A 24862-nucleotide genomic window follows, 5' to 3' on the forward strand; every position below is an offset into this window, starting at 1 on the left:
AAGAGATTCCTCAGACTCCCAATTCCCCTCTCATGCTTAATCAGTCAGGATGAACTTGGTTGTGCCCTACGAGCGAGCTATATCCAGATACCAGAGGCTTAAAACACAAAAGTTTTGGCACGAGTCAGTAGAGGATTTCTGTTCACTGTGAACACCTAGGGACAGATTAACAAAGATACAACTCAACTTCCCACAGTTACCAAAGCAGTGGGGAAAACACATGGTTAATCATTTGTAAGCTCTTAAAACTTCTATTGGAAGTGGCACACATTATTTCTTCTCACAGTGGAGATTGGCCAAAGAATTTCACATACATACTTCTGAGATGAAAAGGGATGATATGCTATGCTTCCTTGTGTCCATGAGAGCTGGAACATTGGTGATGTAGACTCACCTAGCAATTACAAGGACTTTAGGAATGATTTCCTTGACAATGTTGACCTTCTCTTTTATCAAACTCTTTATAATGCAATTCTCCATCTTAATCCTGTTTTCAAAACCTGCTTACTTTTTCTAATGCCTGTCATTGGGTGATACTGCAATGATATATCCTCGATTTTGGTATGATTTTGTTTAATCACACCATATACTGTGCTTTTTTTTTGTATTACATAGAATTCTATGTGATTTTAGCATATATTAATTTTTTAAATGTAACTGTCACCATACTATTCCCTTTCAGAGTTATATTGTAGATTATCTAGTCATTCCTTAATTTGTGAGCATTGGAATTGGTTTATGTTAAGTCTAACTTAATGGAATTGAGCTAATTAAAAAACTTGGATTGTCAGATTAGCCTTATATAAATCAGAGATTTTATCCAATATCAGAATTTGGTAATAATATAAAAAAGTGTAGGTAAAGGAGGGTGAGTTCTAGAACAATGATAACATATTCTCAGAGCCTTTATATCTGTGCTTTGGTCACAGGCTTTCTAATCCAGAAAAATATATTAATTCACTAAGTATAAGATATAGATTATCAAGTATATAGGGAGTGTTGGCACTATCATAACTCTCTGTATTTACTCTGTTTTAGCACTAATTTTATTATATTTAGGTTACATATTTATTTGTCTGTACTACTATTTATTGGAATATAAGATTCTTGAGGCCATTGGCTATATTCTGATGTTGGTCACTAACCACAGGAGATGCTTAACAAGTTACTAATGACCCCATGCTATAAGATCAAATTGTCCATAAGAATAAAGTAGACCTGTTGCTCATAAGAAACAAGAATATTCTTGGTCTTAAGTTCAGAGATACCTCTCCTTGTTACCTAGGTAATATAATTCAATTGAAGTAAATAAATTAAAGCAGGGTATTTTTTTCCTGATTTTTATGGTTTCATGGGAAAATACTAAAACAGAATCCTGTAAAAGCATTTCTGTATTTGCCAAAATGATATAATGTACATGACTAGATGATTTTGGCATAACGCAGGGCTAAATTCACCATTTGATTAATATTGAGCAAGTTTAAGGTTCTATTTCCTGCAGAGACATATTCAGTCAAGGATGGACAAGGGCTGGGATTGTGGCCCAGTGGTAGAGTGCTTGCTTAGCATGAGTGAGGCACTGAGTTAGATTCTCAGCACCACCTATAAATAAATGAATTAAATTAAAGTCCATCAATACCTAAGGAAAAAAAAATACTTTAAGAAAAATAAAAGGATGAGATAAATACATCATTTCTAGGCACTTTGAAAACATCAGTGAACAAAACAAAACCCGTGTCTTCATGGAACTTATATTCTATCTGGAGGAGTCAGAAAATAAACACCACCCCAAAAGCATGATAAGTAAATTATATTTGACGTTAAAAGCTTATAAATACTACTAAGTAAACAAGGTTCAGTAAGGGAGAAACAGAAATATTGGGTTGGGGGTAGGGTTAGTCATTTTAAGTAGTCTGCTTCATGATAACCATTGTTGAGAAGATGTTTTTGAACAAAGGCTCAATAGAGATGAAGGAATTAGAGAACAGCTCCTTAGAGGGAGCAGCCAGTGTAGTTTTTGGAATACAAAGTCTTTCTTGCATGTTCTGCACAGCAACAAGGGTCATGTACTCAAACTATTTGTATCTGCAATGCAATATTAATGAATTATTTATTGTTGGCATTCATGTATTTTCTGACTTATTGGCCTTGCAGTATTTGGAAGGCAAAGTTCAAAGCATTTCCTAATGAGTTGGGTGCAAGATGAACACATATGTTCCCTTATTCTCTGAAAGGCAGCATAGGCAGAGGTAGTAATGGCATCCACTTAATGAAAATTGAGAGGCCTGTATTGGAGATTTAGCTCAGTGGTAGAGTATTTGCCTAGCATGCATGAGGCTGTGGGATCAATCCCCAGCATCATACCCTGCCCCCATAACCAAAAAAAAAAAAAAAAAAAGAAAAGAAAAGAAAATGAATGGCCTTGCAAACACAGGTATCTACATCAAAGATTGCACATTTTAGTTCAGGTGAACTGAGGTAGCTCCTATGGGAAGAGCTAAATTTAACCTTGAGATTTTTCTGGTTTCCTTCAAGCGCATAGATCAAAAAGAATGTGAGCCCTCAAGTTTTATGATATACAGATAGTTAAAATTATTTCATCCTGAAAACAAGTATAATAATACATGGGTGAGCCTCAGAGCACATATATAGATATTTAATCCTGAAAAGTATATTATCTTCCAAATTTCTATTTAAAGATATTTTTGCTGCTTACCAATCTTCTGTTAGAATTCAACATATCAATAAAAGCTACCATCATGTCTTACACAACTATGTGAGGTCACAGTTTAGTTGAATCCATGGAAATTATTTGTCTATGTATTTATGCTGATTATTTTAGCACTAAATAATCACAAATCTCCTTATTTTGTTTGACCTACCACAATTAGACTTATCAATAACTTTTAAAAAACCTTTTTGCAGGAAAAAAAAATCACACTAAAATCTTCAGTATTGACCAAGTGAAAAACACAAATGCTGCCACTTGCAGTAAATTATTGGATACTCTAAAAAACTTATACCATTTTTTTTTATCCTGGTCATAAAGAGTGATAGTCCAGACCTACTCTATTTAATAGATTGTTGGTAATAACATGTCTAATTAATTCCTTGATATATTTGTTTATTGACTAAAGGTTTCTCTTTTGTGTAATATTTATTTATACTATAAAAAATTTAACCAAAGATAAATTTATTGGAAATAAGAAAATACAATGGGCAGAAATAACGCGAGGTATTTTTCCCTGAATTCAAGTTTCTTATTGATCCCGAGATGGTGACATCTTGATAATTTCAATCAGTGTATTTTACTTAGAATGTTAAAACATTATAAATATTAAATTTCAGTCAAACCTGGATTATTGCCACTTCTTTTAATGGTTCAATGAGCATATTCTATGTAGTATTAAATACAGTGTCAGAGTCTAAAGATAGTGATATTAAAGTATCCTATTTAATTGCTTTATCATTTTGATCAAACTGAGGAGAGCTTAAATGTCTAATAACTTTCATGAAAGAAGCCTTGCCATTTTATGAACTACAGTCAATCTTTAACAATATCCACCACAAAAATTGTCAGCAGGAATGATTTCTTTTATGGGGAATACAGTAATTACTATAGCTTCATCTAAAATTTGCCCATCTATATTCATGTGATTAATGTAACATAGAATTTACAAATTTAAATGCATAATACTGGAAAAGTAGAAATAAAATTTTTATAGTAATACAAATCTGGCTGTATACACTTAATACTTTTGTGGGTTTAGAAAGTTAATTGTGTTTAATAGTTGAACATTTTTAATTTGGTTTGCAATGATAATAAATTGTTATATGTATTTTAAGTGAATTTCAAGACTTTTCAAATATTTATTCTTACATTTTCATGCCTACTGGGAAGCGTACAGACAAGTACTCTGCATAAAGTATGCTGGTGTGCAGTTATCATTCCTAATTTTTTTTTTCCCGATGCTTTGTCTAACCCTGTAGGCAAAGTTTTCTAGATGTTTTCTTATCCTCAGGATAGATCAGTATAGTCAGCTCCATAGTCAGAATGATCTCACAGGAACCAGTCTTAGATATACCATCAAACAAAAGGCATCCAGCTTAGTAAAGGAGAGTCCACAATGAGCAGCAGCAGCACCAGAGAGAGAGATTTCAGCAAAACAAAAATGGCCAGAAACACTTTCAGCAAATCTGAAAACATGAATCGTCACTCCACATGTTCTCTCTGTCTTTTTCCCTGTGGTCAGATATTTCTCTTTTTGTTCCCATGTTTTTGCTTTTCCTCCTATAGGCCAAATAAGACTTCTTTTGGGAGCAGAAAGCATTGGCTAGTTCTCCAACTTGGTGTTTCTTTGTTTATGGGAATGTGATTCTTTGTAAGCAAAGGGATCAACCAGAATGTCCTGTGGTATGAAATAATGTCACCTACAGAGAAGATTTCCTTAATAGGCATTGCCAGTGTACTTGGTCTATGAGTCATAAGCACATTCATTCAGCGCATATTTGTTGTGTGCTGTGAGGTTTACAAAACAAAGTGGCTTACAAAGAAGCATAAAACAGAAATCCCACAGCTACAGATGCTGAGCATCTATTCTCAATGATGAGATATGAATATCTTGAACAGTTGAACTGCCACAGTGATACATTGTTCCTACTAATTGTTTTCACTTCTCTGGCCACTGCTTTTACTGTATGGTCTATCTGGCCATCAAATGACAGCATTTCTTAAGGCATGGTCTTGGATTCTCTGTCCTTTTCTCTCTCTGTGTGTGTATGTGTGTGTGTGTGTGTGTGTGTGTGTGTGTGTGTGTGTGTGTGTGGTATAGGGTTTTGAACCCAGGGGCATTAAACTATTGAGCCACATCCCCAGCCCTTTTTAAAAATTGATTGATTGACACAGGATCTTGCTAAGTTGCTTAGGACCTCACAAAGTTGCTGAGGCTGGCTTTGATCTTGTGATCCTATAGCCTTGGATTGCCAAATCTCAGAGATTACAGGCATGTGCCGCCACACTCAGCTTTTTTCCCTCTGCTATTTTTAGCTTTCATCAGATAGCAATATCCCTGCCCATAAACTACCATCTATTCCCAGGAACACCACCATTTTTGTTTCCAGGCCATGTTATCCTCTGCTACTCGATACTACCTCTTGAATAACATGTCAGCAAAGATTACTCATGATCATCCCTCCCAACCTAGAAACTCTTCCTGTATGGCAGTGTCAGCAAACATCACCAATAGGTGCTTTTATCACTGGGATGTGAAATCGAGACACGGTGTAGTCATTCTTGAACATTTTCTCTGAAATCTGCCCCATTTTGGTCTGTATCTACCAGACTGTCACAATTTACCTGGTCTAGCAGGGTGATCTTAACTGGTCTGCTTTTATCTATGCTGATCCTTTTCAAGAGTACTCTATAGAACAAACAGATTTTCTGTAAAGTTTTGAAATCCAGGTCTGTTGTTCTATTGTTGAAAGATGTGAATGCAGTTCACAAAACAGGATTTTTTTACACACATGGATTTTGAAGGCCTTCACGATTTAATCCCTGACTTTCCACTGTTTCTCCGTTTATTCTTTCCCTTACCTGGCCTTACTTGGTGTTAAACTTCTAGTTTATGTTAAGTTTTCAGGAAATTTCCCATTAATAGTTTCTTAGGACATAATATGCCTTTCCTTTATGACTCCTTGAATAATTACATTTCAGTTTTAAAAGGTATTTATTGGTACATTGTAACTACACCTATTAATGGGATTTGTTACATATTCACACATGCACAAAATGTAATTTGGACAATTTCCTTCCTTCTTTTTTTTTTTTTAAATAAGATTGATTAGTTTCAGTCCTCCCATATGACTAAAATTACCTGAGATTAGAACATGCAACTGCTCTGCTTTGAACCTTGGTACCAAGCTACTTCTAGAACTCAATAGGAGCAAGCTCCAAATATGAACTAAATGATTATATTGGTAAATAAATGAGTGAATGAGTGGAAGGAGTATATAACAGAAAGTAATAGAAATGCATTGAAGAAAATAAGAATAAATGATAGGGAAGGATTGATGGAGGATATGAAACTTAGAGTAGTCAAAGTAAGGTTGTAAAGAAAGGTATTCTGAACTGGAGAACTACTTGAATAGAATTCTGGGAGAAGATATTTCCTTTATGTCATAGAAGTTCAAGGCAACATAACGAGGTGAAGCATTTGGTTAATTTTTGCAAACAGTGGTGATAACATCTCAGATTCATCCCAATGTATAGACTTTGCAATACCAGGCAGTATGAGCCAACAGAAATTTTGGATTAATATTGTTTAAGATCAGTTAGGAAAAGGATCCCAAATATATAGGTCATTGAATGTATCAGTAAGTATCCATTCAGGGGATTTAAAAAGCTTATGGTTTTGCAGTTCAATTATATATGAGAAAAAAACTGCTGTCTCAGAGTGAGATCCTGCAAATGATCTTTTAAAAAACACCAGCACAGGAAGTATTCTGGCCAATAAGTGACTACTTGCTGTTATTCTTGGGAATGATTTTGAAACGTTTGATGTCAATGACTATAAATGCCTTTAATTCAGTCAGGATGATAAAGTCCCTCCCATCTTTTCTTGGTTTTAAAATTCTTCCTTTAGTTTGTACACATTGCCACATGCATAGTGGATCATTAGGAACTTTGATGATATTTACAAAGCTTCCTCATACCACATTTACCCGGTTCTATTTGACATGGATTCAACATGGTGGAAAGTAAAAATGTAGATGAAGTTAATTGTTGCTGTTATGCATCTATTTCACTGCTTTTTTTTTCCCTCTAAGCTTTAGTGACCTTTTCTGTGTTTGTGCAAACATTCCCTAAGCTTTCATCCAGTGATTAAGAAATAGTCAGTATGTACCCTGTTTGACATGGTCATTACTTAATGCTCACTTAACAAAATTCTACAAGACCAAATTATCACAGTGGGTGAAGGAACAGATGGCCAGCTGGCCAGAATCCATGCCTGCTTTGTTTTATGCCTTCTGAAGTCAGCCACAAATAAGCCACATGCAAAGACTGAGGAGGGAATGCAAACAGCAATTTGCCTGTCCAGCTGTGCTTCCAGTGTTCTCATCTGTGAAGTCTGGAGTGGGGGCAGTTCCCACCCAAGCATAGCTGAAACAGCTCCAGCAGGGATCTCTCCGCCTCATGATTAAGATAGTGGTCCTGGAGGACTGATTCCAAAAGTAGAAATAGAAACCCCCCTCACCTCCTATCACTGTCTCCAAGATCAAAATCACCTAGCCAATTTTAAGAGAAAGAGCTCTAGTTTTGTTGCAATAGTGTGCCCCTTTATTTATATTAGAAGACTAGTCACAATCTATTATAGATTGCTACAGCATTTGGCAAAGAAAGTTTGGCTAGGCTATAGGCTTAAAATTGGGTTGTCACAATTTACTAATGCAAATTAAAAGGGGTACAGTTAAAAAATGTTTCTAATCTCTGAACTTTGTTTTTTGTTATAGATTATGGTTAGTATTTTTGGTTATATGTTGACATTTCCAAAACTATATGTCAATGAGTACAAATGTATGAAGTAATATCCAGATACCTAGCATTTTACAGTCTATAGGGGTACAAAAATATAAGAAGTCAGCATGCATGTGCACAAATAGTTTATAATCCAGTCAGGGAATAAAAGAGACCCATAGAATAATGAAAGAACAAAGCAGTGTACAGTGAGATGCTAATTATGCTGCATAGACAGCAAGTTGAGGAGGAACCTGAAAAAGGTGAAGAGCTGTCAGAAAAAGATTGATGAAGAACATGGAAATTTTGTAGTTGCTTAGAGACACCATGTGATAGAGTGAGATTGCCTGATGTTGCTGAAACTTAGGCTCAGATATTTTCTTATAAAATGTATATAGAAAACAGTGGTGTCTATTCTGTCTTTATCTATGTCCTATTACATTTACATGAACCAAACTATGATAGCTAAAGGCAAATTTGGATGATATCTAACCATTTTCCACCCCTTCACTGGTGTGTATCCTCAAGACTGAACTGTATTTTGCAGGGAATGGCTTGTGAATTCTGAATTATATGCATTTTAAACTAGTTATTTGCACATGGAAAATATCTTTGTTTGGTTCCCTGATTAAAGAAGAGTTTTTAAAAGAATTTTCTTAGATTGCTTCAAAATTATGGAGTATCTTTTTAATTTTTCTTTTAATTTTTTTCTCTTTTTTCTTTTTTTATATCAATCAGCTTATATTTCATTTATGTTTTCTGAATTTTTCATAGGAATTTTCACATGGAAAATATTTTCACATGATTATTATAGTAGCCATCAAAATAATATAAAAATGTTTATTTTAGTTGTTTAGCATAAATACTATGGAGTGGAATAGATGGATCAGATATTCATTTTATTCCTAGTCTTTTGAAAATCTTCACATTGCTTTCCAGAGTGATTATTCTAATTTGCAGTATCACTAACAAAGTGTGAGTGTGATTTTTTGCTCACATCCTCCCCAACACTTATTATTATTTGTATTATTGATTATTGCCACTCTAAATAAAGTAAGACGAAATCTCAGTGTAGTTTTGATTTTCAAATCCCCTGATTTCTAGGTATGTTGAACATTCTTCATATATTTGTTGGCCATTTGTATTTCTTCTTTTGAGAGTGTTTGCTTAGTTATTTTACCCATTTATTGACTGGGTTATTTAATTTTTGTTGTTAAGTTTTTTAGTTCTTTATATATTTTAGATATTAATTCCCTTTCATAAGAGTAGCTGACAAAGATCCTCCCATCTGTAGGCTCTCTCTCCATGCTCTTGTTTCCCCTTATTGTATAGAAACTTTACAGGCACACCAATGTGTATAGCAGCACAATTCACAATACCTACATTGTGGAACCAGCCCAGTTACCCATGAACAGATGAATGGATAAAGAGAATGTGGTTTATATATACAATGAAATTTTATTCAGCCAGAAAGAATGAAATTGTGGCATTTGTTGGTAAATGAATGGAACTGGAAAACACTAAACCAAGTGAAATAAGCCAGACTCAGACTCAGAAAGTCAAGGGTCATGTGTTTTCTCTCATATGTGACTGCTAGAGTAAAATAAGAGGGGAAAGGGGATGGGAGGACACCATGAAAGTGAAATAGTAATCAGAAGAAGGAGATGTAGAGGGAGGAGAGATGGAAAAAGGGAGGAATGGTGGAATAAAATTGACCAAATCATTCTATGTACATAAATAAATATACTACAGTGAATTCTGCCTTTATATCTATGAAACACCAATTAAATTAAACTATAAATAAGTAGAAGAAAGACCAGTGGAATAGAGGAAGGGAAGTGGGGAGGAAGGAGTGAAAGAGAAATCCCTGGGGACTGAGGAGAAGACAAATATATTCCATGCCTATATGAGTATGTCAAAATAAACCCAATTTTATATATGACAAATGCACTAATTAAAGCATTTAAAATATTGGTTATTGTGATAGTCTATGCATTGAAAAAAATGTCTGTTTTAGACTTTGGGAATGTTTATCTCATTGACCCAACACCTTGAATTGCATCTGTACCTTATATTTACTAAATTTAATAATGATAAAGCTTATTTTCATAACATTCATCAATTTATAATAAAAGATTTCTATATACTATTTTTTCTATTCCTAAGCACATTATATCAGATCTAGATTTCTTAGTCTTTGAAAGGGATGACATTGTTTTTGTCTTGTAATCACTGTATTTGCTCTGCAATGATAATATCAAACAATCAACAAATATTAATGGTAAACCATAATATGCCCCAAGTGATATAATGTTATAAAGGATAAAAGAAAATACACACATATATGTAATGTGACTATATATTAGTATTGGGGAAATTAAGCTTTCTGAGCTGAGAATTTCCATGATGCCCTTAGTATTATAGAAAGCTTGTTTGGGAAGCAGTGTGCAAGATGAATGGACAGGAAAGAGAATGGAGGAGTGAGTCATACTAAGATACAGTCATCACTGTGTAAATCAATAGCTTTTTTTGCTCTAATATGTTAACTCATTTTTAAAAAGTCATACCAATATTCATCCACTGGGGGGGAAGGTATTGACAACTGTGACACCATTATTACTTGTGTTTGTAGAATTAACACACACCATGACTCTTTCAAAAAGTTGATGACTTACTATCAGCAAACCTAGCTCAGATGAAAGTTTCAAATGAATAAAGATCAACTCCAAGGAATCTTTATTCCTTCTTTGATACTTCCTTCTTTCCACCTACATAAGTATTTCTGTATTCTTCCTAATCACAGGCTCTAACATAGACTTCTCTCTTCATTTCCACCACCAACCAAACTTATCTGCCACTGCTATGTGACAACCAAGAGCAATTAATTTTAGCTAAGATGTTAACATTGATAAATATGAGCATATTTCCATCCAATTCTGGCTATAAAATAAGACTCTGGTTTCCTTAATTAACTTCTCTTCTGAAAGGAAAGCAACTTCACTGTTGGCAGGTTGGATTTCTTCTGAGGTCTCTCTCCTTGGCTTGCAGATGGCCACCTTCTGTCTGTGTCCTCACATGGCTATTTTCTGTGTGACAGAATCACTGGGTTTCTTTGTGTGCCTAAATTTCCTGCTCCCACAAGGTTGCCAGTTGGATTGGGTTAGGGCGCTCTGGTATGACCTCATTTAACCTCAATTACTTCTTTCAAGGTGCTGTCTCCTAAGAGAGTGCCATTCTGAGGTACTGAAGCTCAGTCATCAACATGTGAATTTGAGCTGAGCACAGTTCACCTGTTCACAAGGACTTTGTGGACGTGAATTGTGAAGGATATCTAAATGTAATCCTACTGGCAGTAGAGAGGGCCCCAGATTCAGTGACCAGTGTCCTTATCAGAAAAGGAAAGGACACCGAAAATCCAGGAAAGAGAGCATATGAAGGCAGTCAGAGATTGGCGTTGTGGTGCTACACACCCAGGAATGCCAGAAACTGCCCGCAGCTGAAATAGACAAGAAAGGCATTTTTCCTATAAAATATTCAGACAGAGTGTGTCCCTGTTAACTCTTTGGCTTCAGAATTCTAGCTTCTATGCCTATGAAGAAAAAAAATTTCTGTTGTTTAAAGCTACAAAATTTGTGATAATTTGACATAGCAATACTGAAAAGTGAATTCAAGTGCTCTGAAGTAACCTTTCTAGACTCTATCACCTCCATGCCTTCCTACAGACAGTTATAAAGAGAGCCCATCATTCATTCTTTTTTAAATTTGTTCTAATTAGTTATACTCAGCCTTAATACTTGAGGGAAAAAGTTATAAATAGGTATGAAAAAAAATCTGTTTAGCCCCAGATGTTAATTTTCATAATTATCCAGATGTTAATTTTCATAATCTTTCTAAGTGTATTCATAGTTTAAAGAAAAAAGTTAATTATCCCTCTATGAAAGTGATGTTTAGATATTGTATTAGAATATTTTATCTCTCTTTTTAAATATAAAATATCCATAGACAATTTTTCTCCTCAAATGATGGAATCTTGCACATTTACATTTATCGTGGAAGAACAGAATAAAGGAGGAGGGAAGGAAAAGAGGAGAAAAAGAAGTAAATAGTATAAAAAAAATTTAAAGCATCAGTCATATGAATGTGCCCAGAATAATTTCTTCTTTTCAACTAGTTTTAAAATAGAGTGGCAATAGCTCAAACTGGCAACTGCCAAAGTGTTCAGACATTATTAAATGTAAAGGCAATGCTATGAGAGAATTTCAGTGTGCTTTCAAAACCAGAATTTAGAGTAGACGTGGGTCATAATTATTCTTATGTATTTGTTCTGCTAGAATAGGGAAACTGTGCTCTTGCAATTGTCCTATTGGCATTTCTCTACTGCATAATCTAAAGTGAGTGTATCTTCATTTTTAATATCTAACTGCCAATGATTGGAAGGTGTACTTTGCATAATTAACACAATCTTGATACACATTATCACAGGAGAGGATTCACTTCCTAATAATAGGGGTATATACCATAAAGTATTCATGATTTGGAGCACAATCTCCAAATGTGTGAGAATCTAACCATGTTACACATAATAACTTTACTATTGGAATTGTGAGGAGGTAGATGTAGAAAAGTAGTAAATTGTATAGATCTATTGCTTTTGTGAGCAATTAATCTTGTTGACATACTTATATAAACTTGCATAAAAATGCCTGGAAAACATGCTGTTGAATTCTGTTGTTCATTAATATTGATCATATGCTGTCCCCATTTGCGTTTGGAACTACTTAAAGATTACCTACAAAATTATTAACAGCACTATCGATTTTAAAATTCCCTAAAGCCTCTTGAAACTCCACTTATGCTTTTTTTAAGAGTGATATCACCAAACCTTGTTGTCTAATCAGATAATCTGTAATTTATAAATACTAATAAGAAATAAAGATACCCACCAGTCTGTATACTTCTTCTGCACATTTATAATACAAGAAGATGCAAACTTCTTTTAAGAGACTATCAAAGTAGAAAGGAGGTAAGATCACCCTTGACTGCCTTCTTTTTGTTTTTATTTGCTCTGATTGAGTAATATTAATTTGTTTTCAAACTTTGCTCTGCTGTTAAATTGTTTTCAAAGCTATAGGTAAGATATTTATATTAGTGCTGACATGCTACAGAAATGATATTTAATATCTTCAGGATATTGAATACCTTTAGCAGTTTTGACTGCTAAAGTTAAAAACATAACCTATTAAAAACTTATTAATATGAGGGCATTGAGAGATTTTAGAATGCATTTCCAGACACCACTATACAAACAAGGAACTTTGTTTATATCATCTGTACCACATTCACAAGTGAAGGAAAGCTTCTAAATTCACCTTAAAAATTAATCATATAAACTGGAGAACTACACATATTATGATATTGCAAGTTTAGTCTTTGCCAACAATTTTAATTCCACTCAAAGTATTTGTCGTATATTACTAGTACATTAGGTACCTAATTAATAAATAGTACTTAGCCTAAAATTAGTGGGAAAATTCTTCTATGTCTGTCAGGGTCTGTTTATTTCTTATCCTCATTGTAGTAGCATCATTTATACTGTAGATGATTATTATCATTTGTCAGAGTGGGACTTTAATATGATACTTTCAATATCAAAATAGAGCTGAGAATTATGTTGTGGGGAAAAAACAAAGAAAAATAGAAGTTTTCTATGCCTCTATTTTTCTTATGATTAAATTCCTTTATTGCTTGGAGAAAAAAGAAACTGTTGATATGCATTTTAATCATACACAAAACCCAAAACACTTTTGGCTATCAAACACATTTATTGAGTAGATTCCTGGTACTTCATTTATTGTTTTATTTATGTAATAACTTATTTTCTCATTATTTCATTTTGCTCATTTTTAAAGTGAATGTCTTTATTTAATAAGAATTGTTAAATTGGGAGAGTAAAACACTGTTAATGAGATTGTGAAAATTTATGTTGTTCTTGATTGTATATTTGCCTAAGAATTAAGATACATGCAATCATTATGTAAAAGTACACATTCAAACAGTCTGTTATTTACAATTCTGTTTAACATTCTTGAAGATGAAACCATATTAGTGACAAAAACATTGGAACCTAATTAAATTTTAAAGGACTTAATGATTGAAAGATGTAGAAAATTTACAGGAAGTATCCATAGTAATTATTGAGTGAAAAGCCTAAAGCTATTGACCCCCTATAAACCTAAAATTAAAATAGGGTTTAAGCAATAGATATAGTTGTTATTACTCATTATTGTCATATACTTGTTAATTCAAAAATGTACCAAACACCTGCTGTGTGCTGACCATGACTCTTCCCAAGTGACATTTATGATATACTGGGGAAAAGTGACAAGGAACCATTCACTTCAGCTCTGTCATGACCACTCCAAAAGAAGACAAGGCATTTAGCATTTTATCAGTTTTACATATATTTATTGAGTAACAATACTGGGGAAATTTTTGTGTTTGACAGTTGATTTTGAACATAGCTGAAATGAAACAGTATTGTTAGCATAGTAGAGCCTGTATATGTAATACCTCGTGACACAATTGTTGAAAATACTCTGAGATGTTCTCATGTGGGGAGGCTTTGCAGTGCTATACTATTTATAGGAATGTGCTTGGTGAATTCATGCTAATTCTGTTTACATTTGTCATAGCTAACATATTAGTATATAGATTGTCAACCTGGCTTTATGGAAAGGATGTGGACTTTGCAGTTAGGAAGAATGCGTTAAAATTGTTGCTTTTATAGTTAGACACGTTATTTACTTTAACCTCTCCAAGCCTGTTTTTTTTTTAAATCTCTAAAACAAGAATATATTCTTAGAAAGTAATATAAAGAAAAATGTATACTTCCTGTTGCTAGCTTGTAAAGACTCTAGAAAGATTAAATCTTTATACTGTTGACTTTATTTCATCCTACTTTAAATGAAAGTCACTGAATACCTTGGGATGGGAAAAATAATAGCAGCAGTCTCTATTTTAGTCTTTTCTAAAACCCATATGTCAGCTGAGGTCTGATGTCCTCTGGGATGTGAATGAAATGAGTTCCAACTCACTAGCTCTCATCTTTTAGGAATGCGAGAGGCTACACCAGGATTGCTGGGCAAGTTTCGCCTATGCCCTCAGGAAGCGCCCAGAGTGCCTGGGACTTAACATACCCCAGTCAACTCTACCTTCAGATTCCTGTCTCCACTGGAACCCCTGGGGCTTTGTGTGCAGCAGCACTTCTCTACTTCTGGCAGGATGAGCTGAATGGAGAGCATTTCTCCCCTCCTGGCAGGACCAGATGGATGGAGAGCACAGCCGCTTCCCTTTATTTTCCCTAGGTACAACTCACAGGCATGGATGGTTAGCCAATGTCTGTGTAGAGCTGGATTCTCCTGCAAAGACTTTTCACATAGCATCAGTGAAAACAACTTAAACTGGAATTTGAGACATTACGTTTGTTACCAGCCACTTTTTCCAAAATATTACAGCATCCCAGTCTATTGCTTGACCCACCTCTCTCCTTGAAGACTTACTTTACTTTCAGCTTTCCTTTGAAGATCTCCTCTCCTGGGTCTTCCCAATCCCTTCCTCAGTTCTTCCCTTTGTTACACAGGTTCATGTAGCTCATCTCCCTGTGTTTGCTGTCTCATGAGTCTATTTTGCTAAGATGTAGGTATGCATAAGGTAGCCATCTCTTCCAGGCTTGGATTCACCCTGTGTTCCTTAGAGTGACTTCCACTGACCACTTTCCTGGAAATCTATGTTCTAACTCACCCAAGAACTGGTAGAAGTACCTTTATTCTGTATTTTTTAGTCATCACTAATAGAACTCTGAAGGTTTAAGGGAGCATGGAAAAATATTTTCTCTCTGATGTAAATCACAGCACTCTCTTGAGAGGACAGGAATAGCTTCATTAATTTTGGTTTTAATAACTATTTTTTCCTCCTAGATATAATTTGTTAAACTCAATTTTCTTCATCTTAAGTGTTTTCTAGATATATTCCTATTAGGTTTTGCTTTCTCAACTGTAAAATTGAGAGATTGCATAAGGTAATTTTAAAAGTTCCTTATTAGTTTAAAAGTATTTATTTATTTGAATCTATTTCTACCTTTCTCTAACAATTATTATCTGTATGGTTATCAGTTTAAAATATCTAAGTCTTTTTTATCTGATATTGAAATGAATCAATGAGTAAAACCTCTAACACCCAATTTATTTCATCATCCCTTTCTGAAATCATATATTCTTTGTTCAAGGCCTAAAGGTGTGTAGGAGATGTGGATTTGAGAAATATCTAATCTTTCTGATCTTCAGTTGTTTTTTTTTTATAACCACAAAAGAAAATGATAGTGACTACTTTGCCAAATTGCTTTGAGGAATATTTGAGAACATTTATATAGAAAGAATTTGGAAATTGTAAGACACTACCATATAGTAATTAATTAGTGAGGACAAAAGTGAAAACTGAGAAATAATAGATCTGGGTTTTTAGCACAATTTATACATTTTAGCAATGGAAGAAAATGATTCAAATTCCTCTCAAGCTAGTCATTGGTCTTGCACTTTCTTCTCTGTCTCCAATATTGGCAATACATCACTTTAAGGGCAGAGGTTAGATAATTTATTTGTGATATGTACTGAATGGCATAAAACTGCCTACTTAAATAAATATATTGATTTTTCAAAAATAAATTTTATTATGTATAGTTAAGGTTTACAACATGATGTTATGGTACATAGAGATAATAAAATGTTTTATCATAATAAAGTATATTAACATAACTATCATCTCACATAAATTCTTTTTTGTTAGCAAGCAGCTAAAATATACTTCACCAAAATTTCTAATATAACTTATTAATTTTAGTCTTTTTGCTAAGTCTCTAGACTTGGTCATTCTTTGTAATTAAAATGGGACAGCTGGGGGTGGGGAATGACAGCTCCCATGATTTCTACTTATTTTTTTACAATCCAGCCATGCTGTTTCCTAGTCTAACTGTACCTTTATTAGACTCTAGAGTCATTGAACTTCACACAAGTTAAAACTGAAAGGAATGGATCATCAAAGATACTTTCAGATATAAAGCTGCTGGTCGAAGGAATACAATCATGAAGTTTTGCTCCAATGGCAGGGCAATGAGTGACATTGCTAAGGACTAAGGACTTGCTACCTGTTGTTGAAGTCCTATTGCAAAATGATGATAATAAATTTCATTACCTCTCCATAGTTCCAAAAAGGACTTTGACCCATGTCATGACATGTGAATAAATCAGTCAGGGTCGCTCCAGGTGAATTGGGCTGGCTACTAAATAACCACACAGAAACAGAAAGTAACTATTTTGGGGTTCAGAGATGGCTCCTCTACCTCAGCTCTCACAAGGGAGGCCAGAGAGGCAGGCAAAAGAGAGAGCAAGCATATCCCAAATCCCAGTTTTATTTGGGGAGAGCTGTTCAATAGAACATTTTATTCTAATAGGGCCAAGGGTCAGGTTTTGGAGGGTAGAGTCTTGCTTGGTGATGTCTTCTTGTCAGCAATTTGACTGTCATCTTGAAAAGTCACACCCATCTCAGGTGCTGTGTGGGGATTATAGGCAGAGCTAGTGAAAAGGACACATATATCACATAGTCCAGTCAGAGCAGCAACATCAGTCCAGTTCCCTCATACACTCAAATGAGCATAGCTCACATACATAGCCCATGGCTGGCTCTCGACAGACCCATATTCAAGTAGCCATTCACTTTTGCACTCCTTGACTAGTCCTCCCTGTTGGGGCCTCTTGTGTCCAACCCTGTGCCTTCCTTCCTGTCTCAATTGAAAGAATTAGCTCCTTTTCTCAGTGCATCTTCCTTCAGGACTCTGGAATCCACTTTTTATTCATAGACACTTAGTTTTTTATTAATCTTACTTTGCTTTTTTTTGTTTTATTAGTACATTATAGTTATACATAGTAGCGGAGTTCATTTTGACATATCATACATTCACGATTCCATATAATTTGCTCTGTTTCAGCGTCCAATACTTCCTTTCCCTCCTTCTCATCCCTGTTCTTCTTCTATTCTTCTGGTCTTCTTCTATTTATTTGCTGTTTTGAAATTGATGCTTTCTAGATATACATAAAGGTAAAATTCACCAGTACATTCGTATATGTACTCTCCTTTGCTAATATGTACACCTTAACTTTATTTTCTCTTTTTTTCCATATATTTTTATTGATGCATTGCAACCATACATAATATTGGGATTTGTCTTCATGCATTCATGCATACACATGATATTTTTTCTCACTTTGAAATGTGCTTTAGTCTCCATGGTTAAAAAAAAAATAAGAAAAGAAAAAAAGTAGGAAAAAAAAAAACAACATTGTTTTTGTTGTTTGGTCTTTCTTTATCTCACAGAGAGAATTTTTCTTTCCTCAACTAGACTCTACCCTTCTTCAAAATCTCGAGTCTGGATTCTGTCATCAAAGAATATTCTCCAGAAAGCAGACTATAATACAGAATAAGTAGAAAAAAATTCTCAGGGAGAAAGTCTATAATGGACAAAGGGTAGAGTACTCAGATGGTGACATTCCCTGACATTTCTGAAGAAAGAAAAAGGAAAGAAAGAGCATTGCGTAGAAAAACCCTCAGACACCCAGGGTTCAAAGAAAACCTCAGATTCACTAGTGGAGCACTCCAGAGTACAAAATGTGCACTTGAAAGGTCTTAGGTTAGTGGGACTGGCCCAGCTTGACACGCCCCATGGTGCTCAGCTAAGGAGTGTGACCTGGAATGAATGCTACTGTAGCAGATCCTGCCATTCAGTACCTGGCTGCTGTCAACTAACCACATTGCTGGCAGTCTGGTTCTCTCCAAGGGAGATCTGAGCACAACCTTGTCACTTGCCACAGGTATTGGTCACTCTGTTGAAGTTACTTCCTGAAAGCTCCTAAGTGATGATTAAACTCTTTTTCTCCAAAGGTGCAACTTTTGGTTAACTGCCCCTTTTAGGTTGGCAAGAAACATGCTTTTCCAGAGGCATGTTCTACCTTAAATTCAAAAGTAGTCTATAAAATTTTTCTTGGTCTCTGTGGTTACAGTCTTATGCTATAACAGAGGACAAAAACTCTTCAGTGTTCATAACTTCAAAAAATTACTATTTGATATTAATTTTTAAATATGCAAAAGCTATTCTACAATTCAGATGCCTTGAAAATTTAACTTAGTGCTATATTTTTTGAGTTCTTAATATGTGGTAAAGACTTTCATTGATATTTTGTATGTACCTGAACTCTTTTCATTGGTAACAGAACCCATTGAGATAAATATTATTAATATTAATATTTAACACAAGAGTAAACTGAGGCAACAGAGAAAATAAATAAATTTCAAGGTGACATGGACTATAATGTGGTAAAACCAGAATTCCAACCCAGGTCTTCAGAGTTTACACAACCAGTACATTTCCTGTATGTTAATATCTAAAGTACTTTTTCTATAAAATTGTTAATTGCAAAATGTTGATCTACTTTTAAGCATATGCATCATGCAGCGATATTTATTTTTCTTTCAGGTCCCTGCATTCCGAATCCATGCCATAATGGAGGAACCTGTGAAATAAGTGAAGCATACAGAGGGGACACTTTCATAGGCTATGTTTGTAAATGTCCCCGAGGATTTAATGGGATTCACTGTCAGCACAGTAAGTTATTTCTAGTCATTGTGCTTTTATTATTATTGATCTAAAGTGTACAAGTCATTACCATTCTTTGTTTGTAGTAGAATCATAGATTCTTTGAGCAGTTTGAGCAGCAAAGAGCCCTAGCACTTGGCTATACTGCTTCTCTCCCACTGAATACACCAGGTCCTCAGCTGAGGACTCGACTATGTTGCAGTCCTTCCAGGGATGTGGGGGGTTCGTAATATCCTGGTTTGCCCTTTTCATCATTGTTCAACCATAATTGCAAAATATTCCTGTTCCTGTAAAACTGATATTTGTCTCCCTTTCACATTCACATTAAAGCTACATTTTTCAAGCTTCCCAGAATTATCCTGGTGATTAAGTTCAGAGATGATACCCAGAAAAGAGCACTGTCCACTCTGCCCTATCTATAAGACAGGGATCTCCTTCTTTCTTATTGTCATTTTAGCATGTAAATCTTTGAAAAGTCAACAAGCATGCCATCTGCACTTCTTTCTTTTATCTCTAATCTTATTTATCCTGGAAATTTCATCAAAATAAATTCATTTGTGATGATTTCTTCTTAGAAGCAGAACTGAACAAAAATGTCAAATGAGTGGTGTGGACTTCAGATTACCACAGGATCCCAGCAGGCAAGCTCTCAAGGAAAGTTTTTATAGGGGTGTCACATGCAAGCTGAGTATTGGAGAAGGGACTGGATATTGATCAGAGGGAGGTGGTGGGAAGAGTAGAGAGGGATTATGTGAGCCATGAATATCAGAGTGACAGTTAAGTGATGGTTTTAAAAATAAGTAAGGCAAATCTGGATATGTCAGCCAGAGCCTGATTTCCACCCAATAGCATCAAGCATAGGGTCCCCCAAACCTGAATCTTTGGGAGCATCTTGTACTTTTCTGGACATTTCCCATGTCCAAGAGTTTGTAGAATTTCTGAAGATGGGAACCCAGCATCCCAGGTGCCTAGATATTCACTTAATCCAATGAAGAGAATATTGGCAATCCTTAATCACAATGCCTTGAGATACAGTGTCAGAGCTGTGCCCAGAGGAGACAATCTGCCCACCTCCTTCAATTCAGTTCAGAGTAGCCTGTACACATACACACTGAAGACCCACCTGGAACCAGATTTTCATGATGGACTGTTTTCTGGTGTTCAGACATGGGCCTTAAATGTAAGGTCAAATTATTCTGATTTCCTTTTTTAGAAACTGAGAGTATATACAAGCAGATTCTTACTGTTAGAAGAAATCCTTAGAGTTTGGAAGGATTATATTTGGAAGGCATGTATAGACCCCTAATGTCACATGTATTCCACATTAATTCATTCTTTTTCCTCAACCTACTGTTGAAGGCAGCATGAAGTTGGGGCCTGCCTTTAAGCCAGAGATTGGAAAACTCAATATCTTAGTTCTGACAAATAATATTTATACAGTAATACAAAATTATTTTCATTATCTCTAGGCCTAAATTTCTTCATTTTGAGCAGTTCCATTTCATTTCAGTTGTTTTTAAGCACTTAGAAGTTCCATCAAATATATCAAGTCAGCCAGGTGTGGTGGCAAATGCCTATAATCCCAACACCTCAGGAGGCTTAGGCAGGAGGATCAAAGTTACTCTCAGCCACTTAATGATGCCCTAAGCAACTCAGAAAAAAAAAAATCAAGTCATCTTTTGTATGTCCCAGTCTTTTGCCTTATACCCTTGCATCACACTGAAAATTCATTAAATTTCAAAGCTTATTTTGGAGACCAAATAACTGCTCCCCTTTCTGCAACTGACCCCTTCCCCAAGACCTTAAATTCATCTTAGGTATTGCAGTAGAAAACCTGAGGTTGAGAGATTCAATTCAGAACTAGAATTTTATTGTCAAATCACCTGCCTCTATTCTGTAGATTGCATCATTATTAGTTGCAAGAGTCAATGGAAGAAAGAAGACTATATTTGGATTTGGAATCAGAAATCTAGATTTGAGACCTGACCTTTAAAGTTATTGGATAAGTGACCTTGAGCTAGTCATTTGACCTTTCTGTGACCAAAGACACATAAATTGAGGAATTGAACTAGAAATAGATGACCTTTGGTTCTCATGAACCAGGAAAATATTATGACTAAATGGGTTGCTTACTCACTGTATAAAGGTTATCAAGCCTTCCACTTTATAGATGAAATTGAAAAGGATTATAAATTGGGAAAGCAGATTAAGAAGTGCTGGTAGCTCTGGAAATCTTTCTGTAGGAGAAACAGAAATACAACTCTTTAATCCCCTGCAAGAACTGCTATGTGTTTGGGTTTATTTTTCACACTGGTAACAGTTTCATGACCGAGATATTCTCTAGAGCCTTGCTACTCAGAATGTCCCTAGGAGATTTTTAGAAATGCAGATTATCAAGCATCACCTCAAGTCAACTGAATCAGAATCTGCACTCCATAACAATCCCCAGGTGACTCTTGCATATCAGAAAGTTTGAGAACTACTATACAAAGTTTTGAATAGCTAAGTATGATCATATCCTACACTGATAGCAACTGTTGAATTCAGTTGCATAAAATAGATGAGAGCAAAATGTTAAAGGTTTTTGAAAGGCAAGACTTCATTGAAAGTTACTAAAAATTAGAGATGTATTAATTTAATATGAATATTTCATTTGGAAAAAGAATAGAAAAAAATCCTGCAGATAGACATTGGGGGAATGCTTACTAAATCAGTTCTATGTGATAGAATATTCACTAAATATTCTAGAATATAGTTAGACACTTAATTAAGTTTTATGATACCCAGTGATGAATATACAGGTAATCATTTCAGTTTAACAACTATGTTACCAATGTTTTACAAATTAGGAAAATTATTTCCATAATTAATATCTACATATGCCTTTTGGATTTTTTAATGGTATAAGTTTTATTTTAGTATAAAGTTTATAGAAAAACTGAGCATGAAATATAGGGTTCCCATCTAGCTTTCTTTCACATCCATACACAGTTTCCCCTAGCATTAACATATTGAACTGCAATACATTTATTACAATTGTAAGCAAGTATTAATACAACATTATTAACTAAAGCCCATAATTTACATTAGGTTGATTTCTTTTTTATTTTATAATTACCTGGGATTTTAAAAATGGATAAGCTCAGGTGTTCTCCATTATAGAATCACACAAAATAGGTTCATTGACATAACCACCCCCTGTACTCTATCCATTTATGCTTTCCTTCCCCTGCCCCAACCTTTGACAGCCATTGATCTTTCACTATCTCTATAGTTTTTCCTTTTCCAGAAATTCAAATAATTAGAATCCCCCAGAATGTAACCTTTTCACATTGATTGCTTTCACTGAACAATATGCATTTAAGGTCCTTCCTTATCTTTCTAGGACTTGGTAGCTCATTAGTTCTTACACTTAATATTTCATTCTATAGTTTTATCACAGTTTACTCACCATTTGTAGGATACCTTGGTTACTTTCAAATTTTGGCAATGATAAATAAAGCTTCTATAAATATTCACATGCAAGGTTTTATGTGAACATAAGTCTTCAATTTATTTGGGTAATACCTAGGAGAGCAATATCTGGGAAGGTGCCTTCAGTTTTATAAGAGACTGCCAAAATGCCTCCTATGGGGACTGTACCATTTTACCTGCTTGCTGGCAATTAATGAGAGTCCCTGTTTTTCAACATACTCATCAACATTAGTCATAATAAAAATAGCATGAGATTATAACTCTATAATAATTTTATAATAATCATTAGGGATCTCATATAGATTTATCAAATTGTATTTGTTTTGAAAATGCCATAGAATAATTTGAAACACACATACACACTGTATGTATGTATATAAATTAAGGATATACATTGTAGAATAAATTGAGCACCAAAATGGTCCAGAGGTTAAGATTTGAAAGGCATTTGTAAGCAGGCAGCTTTCTACTGGGAGCTGCATTTGGGGCATGCTAGAAGTAATCATATTGTCTTCGTTGCCTAGTAACAACTCTAATGCCTTAGAGAAGGACTATTGCTTCATTCCCAGGACTCTGCCTGTCTTCCCACTGCAGACTCTCTATACATTCTTCCCTCCCAGTCAGTGCACAACTTCACAGCCATTATTTCCTTCAAGAACAAATTGTCATTTTCTATTTTTTGGTGAAGAATAGCTGGTCTAGGAGCCCACCAAGTCCTATAAGCAAAAGGAATGGTTTAAAGAAGTGGTCCATGTGATCAGACTGGCTCAGGAAAGATAAAATTCTCACTAGCCCTTTTCCTCATTATAAAAGGTAGTCAGGAAAACAGACCTAAGGCTTTCCTCTTTATTCTGCTAAATACTGTAAATCAGTTTGGTCTTAGATTTATGTTATTGATTAATGGATTCATACATTCAACAAATAAAAATCTACTGGGGCCTTGAAGTTTTTCACTTGTGTGAAAAAAATTTTTTCCACTTTTCTTAGAATTAGATAATGATATTTGCTGTTTCAATAATCATTGTTAATAGGATTAATTGCATATTTGGCAATTTTGTGTTTTCTCTGATACTTTATACTTGTTAAACATGCAGACTCATAGTCTACCTAAGCCCTGTTGAATTGGAATCTTTGGTCAATGCCTTGGATTTAATGCTTTAGGACTTAAAAATACCCATATGATCTTGAGGTACACTAAACGTAAGGACCATTGGCTTAAAGACTGACCATTAACCTTAAGTATCTTAATTATACTGGAGGAGGCATAATGTAAGGGGCAGGATTCTGGATAAGACCTGGATTTTGATGCAGCTCTATCTTGATCTATAGAGGAAGGGTCAGCTGGCACTTAATGCTTCTGTGCTACAGGTTTCTCATTTAATAATTCAATGCAATAGACATTTACTGAGAGCTTACTGTGTTGTATGCTCAAAATAACATGTCTGCAAAAACTGGATTTAATAGCCCTTTAACCTGCTTGCTTAAAAAAATGTTCATTAGAGTCACATGAGGTGTTTCAAAACATACTTTACAAAATTGGAAGAATTAGATATGCCTGATGGTCTAATGTTTTACAATCTAATACTGATTCCTATTGATTGTGAATTTTTCTTTCCTTTAAAAATGTTTTATTTTTTTAAGAAAAAAAAATCTGTATTGTGGGATAAAGAGAACTTTATGCTTTTCTATAAACATTTTTCTTAACATCCTAATTAAAGATAATTCTTATTATTTTTAAATCAATTTTTAATAATTTTTATCTTCCTGGCTTCTTTAGTTTAGCTTTTTCACGACAGAGTCCATTTGTCCTAACAAAGAATTCACTTCCAAATTTTGTAAAAACTTTTACCTGGAGTTATTACTTATACATGCAAACTATGTAACTCCATTGGTTAAATAAATATCTCCAAGAAGACTTTCAAAATAGACTTGTTTCCAATCCCAAAAGCTGAGGTCAAGATTTGAAATATTCCTGCTCACTGATGACTTTGCAGGTCAGTGTGAGGCCCCTTAAGTATATAAACCAGAGGTCCTGGAACTCACTAAACATTGAATCATGTGGACGTCCAAAGAAATACACAGATTTATTTTGTTCATCCACAGAGATTCCAGTTTAATAGACTTAGTTTTGGACCCAGGTGTATTTAACAAGTCCCCCAGTAAAAGTGACACAA

At 34.7% G+C, this 24862-nt stretch overlaps 1 protein-coding gene across 1 annotated transcript in view; it reads left to right on the forward strand.

The window, feature by feature from the left end:
- Positions 1-24862, forward strand: part of LOC143390060 (EGF-like repeat and discoidin I-like domain-containing protein 3) — a 170810-nt gene that overhangs the window by 43005 nt on the left and 102943 nt on the right. Inside the window, exon 4 of the mRNA XM_076842683.1 lies at positions 19095-19223. Within this exon, the coding sequence (XP_076698798.1) occupies positions 19095-19223 (129 nt within the window). The remainder of the gene's footprint in view (positions 1-19094; positions 19224-24862) is intronic.

Source organism: Callospermophilus lateralis, unplaced genomic scaffold, assembly GCF_048772815.1.
Source record: "Callospermophilus lateralis isolate mCalLat2 unplaced genomic scaffold, mCalLat2.hap1 Scaffold_147, whole genome shotgun sequence".
NCBI lineage: Eukaryota > Metazoa > Chordata > Mammalia > Rodentia > Sciuridae > Callospermophilus > Callospermophilus lateralis.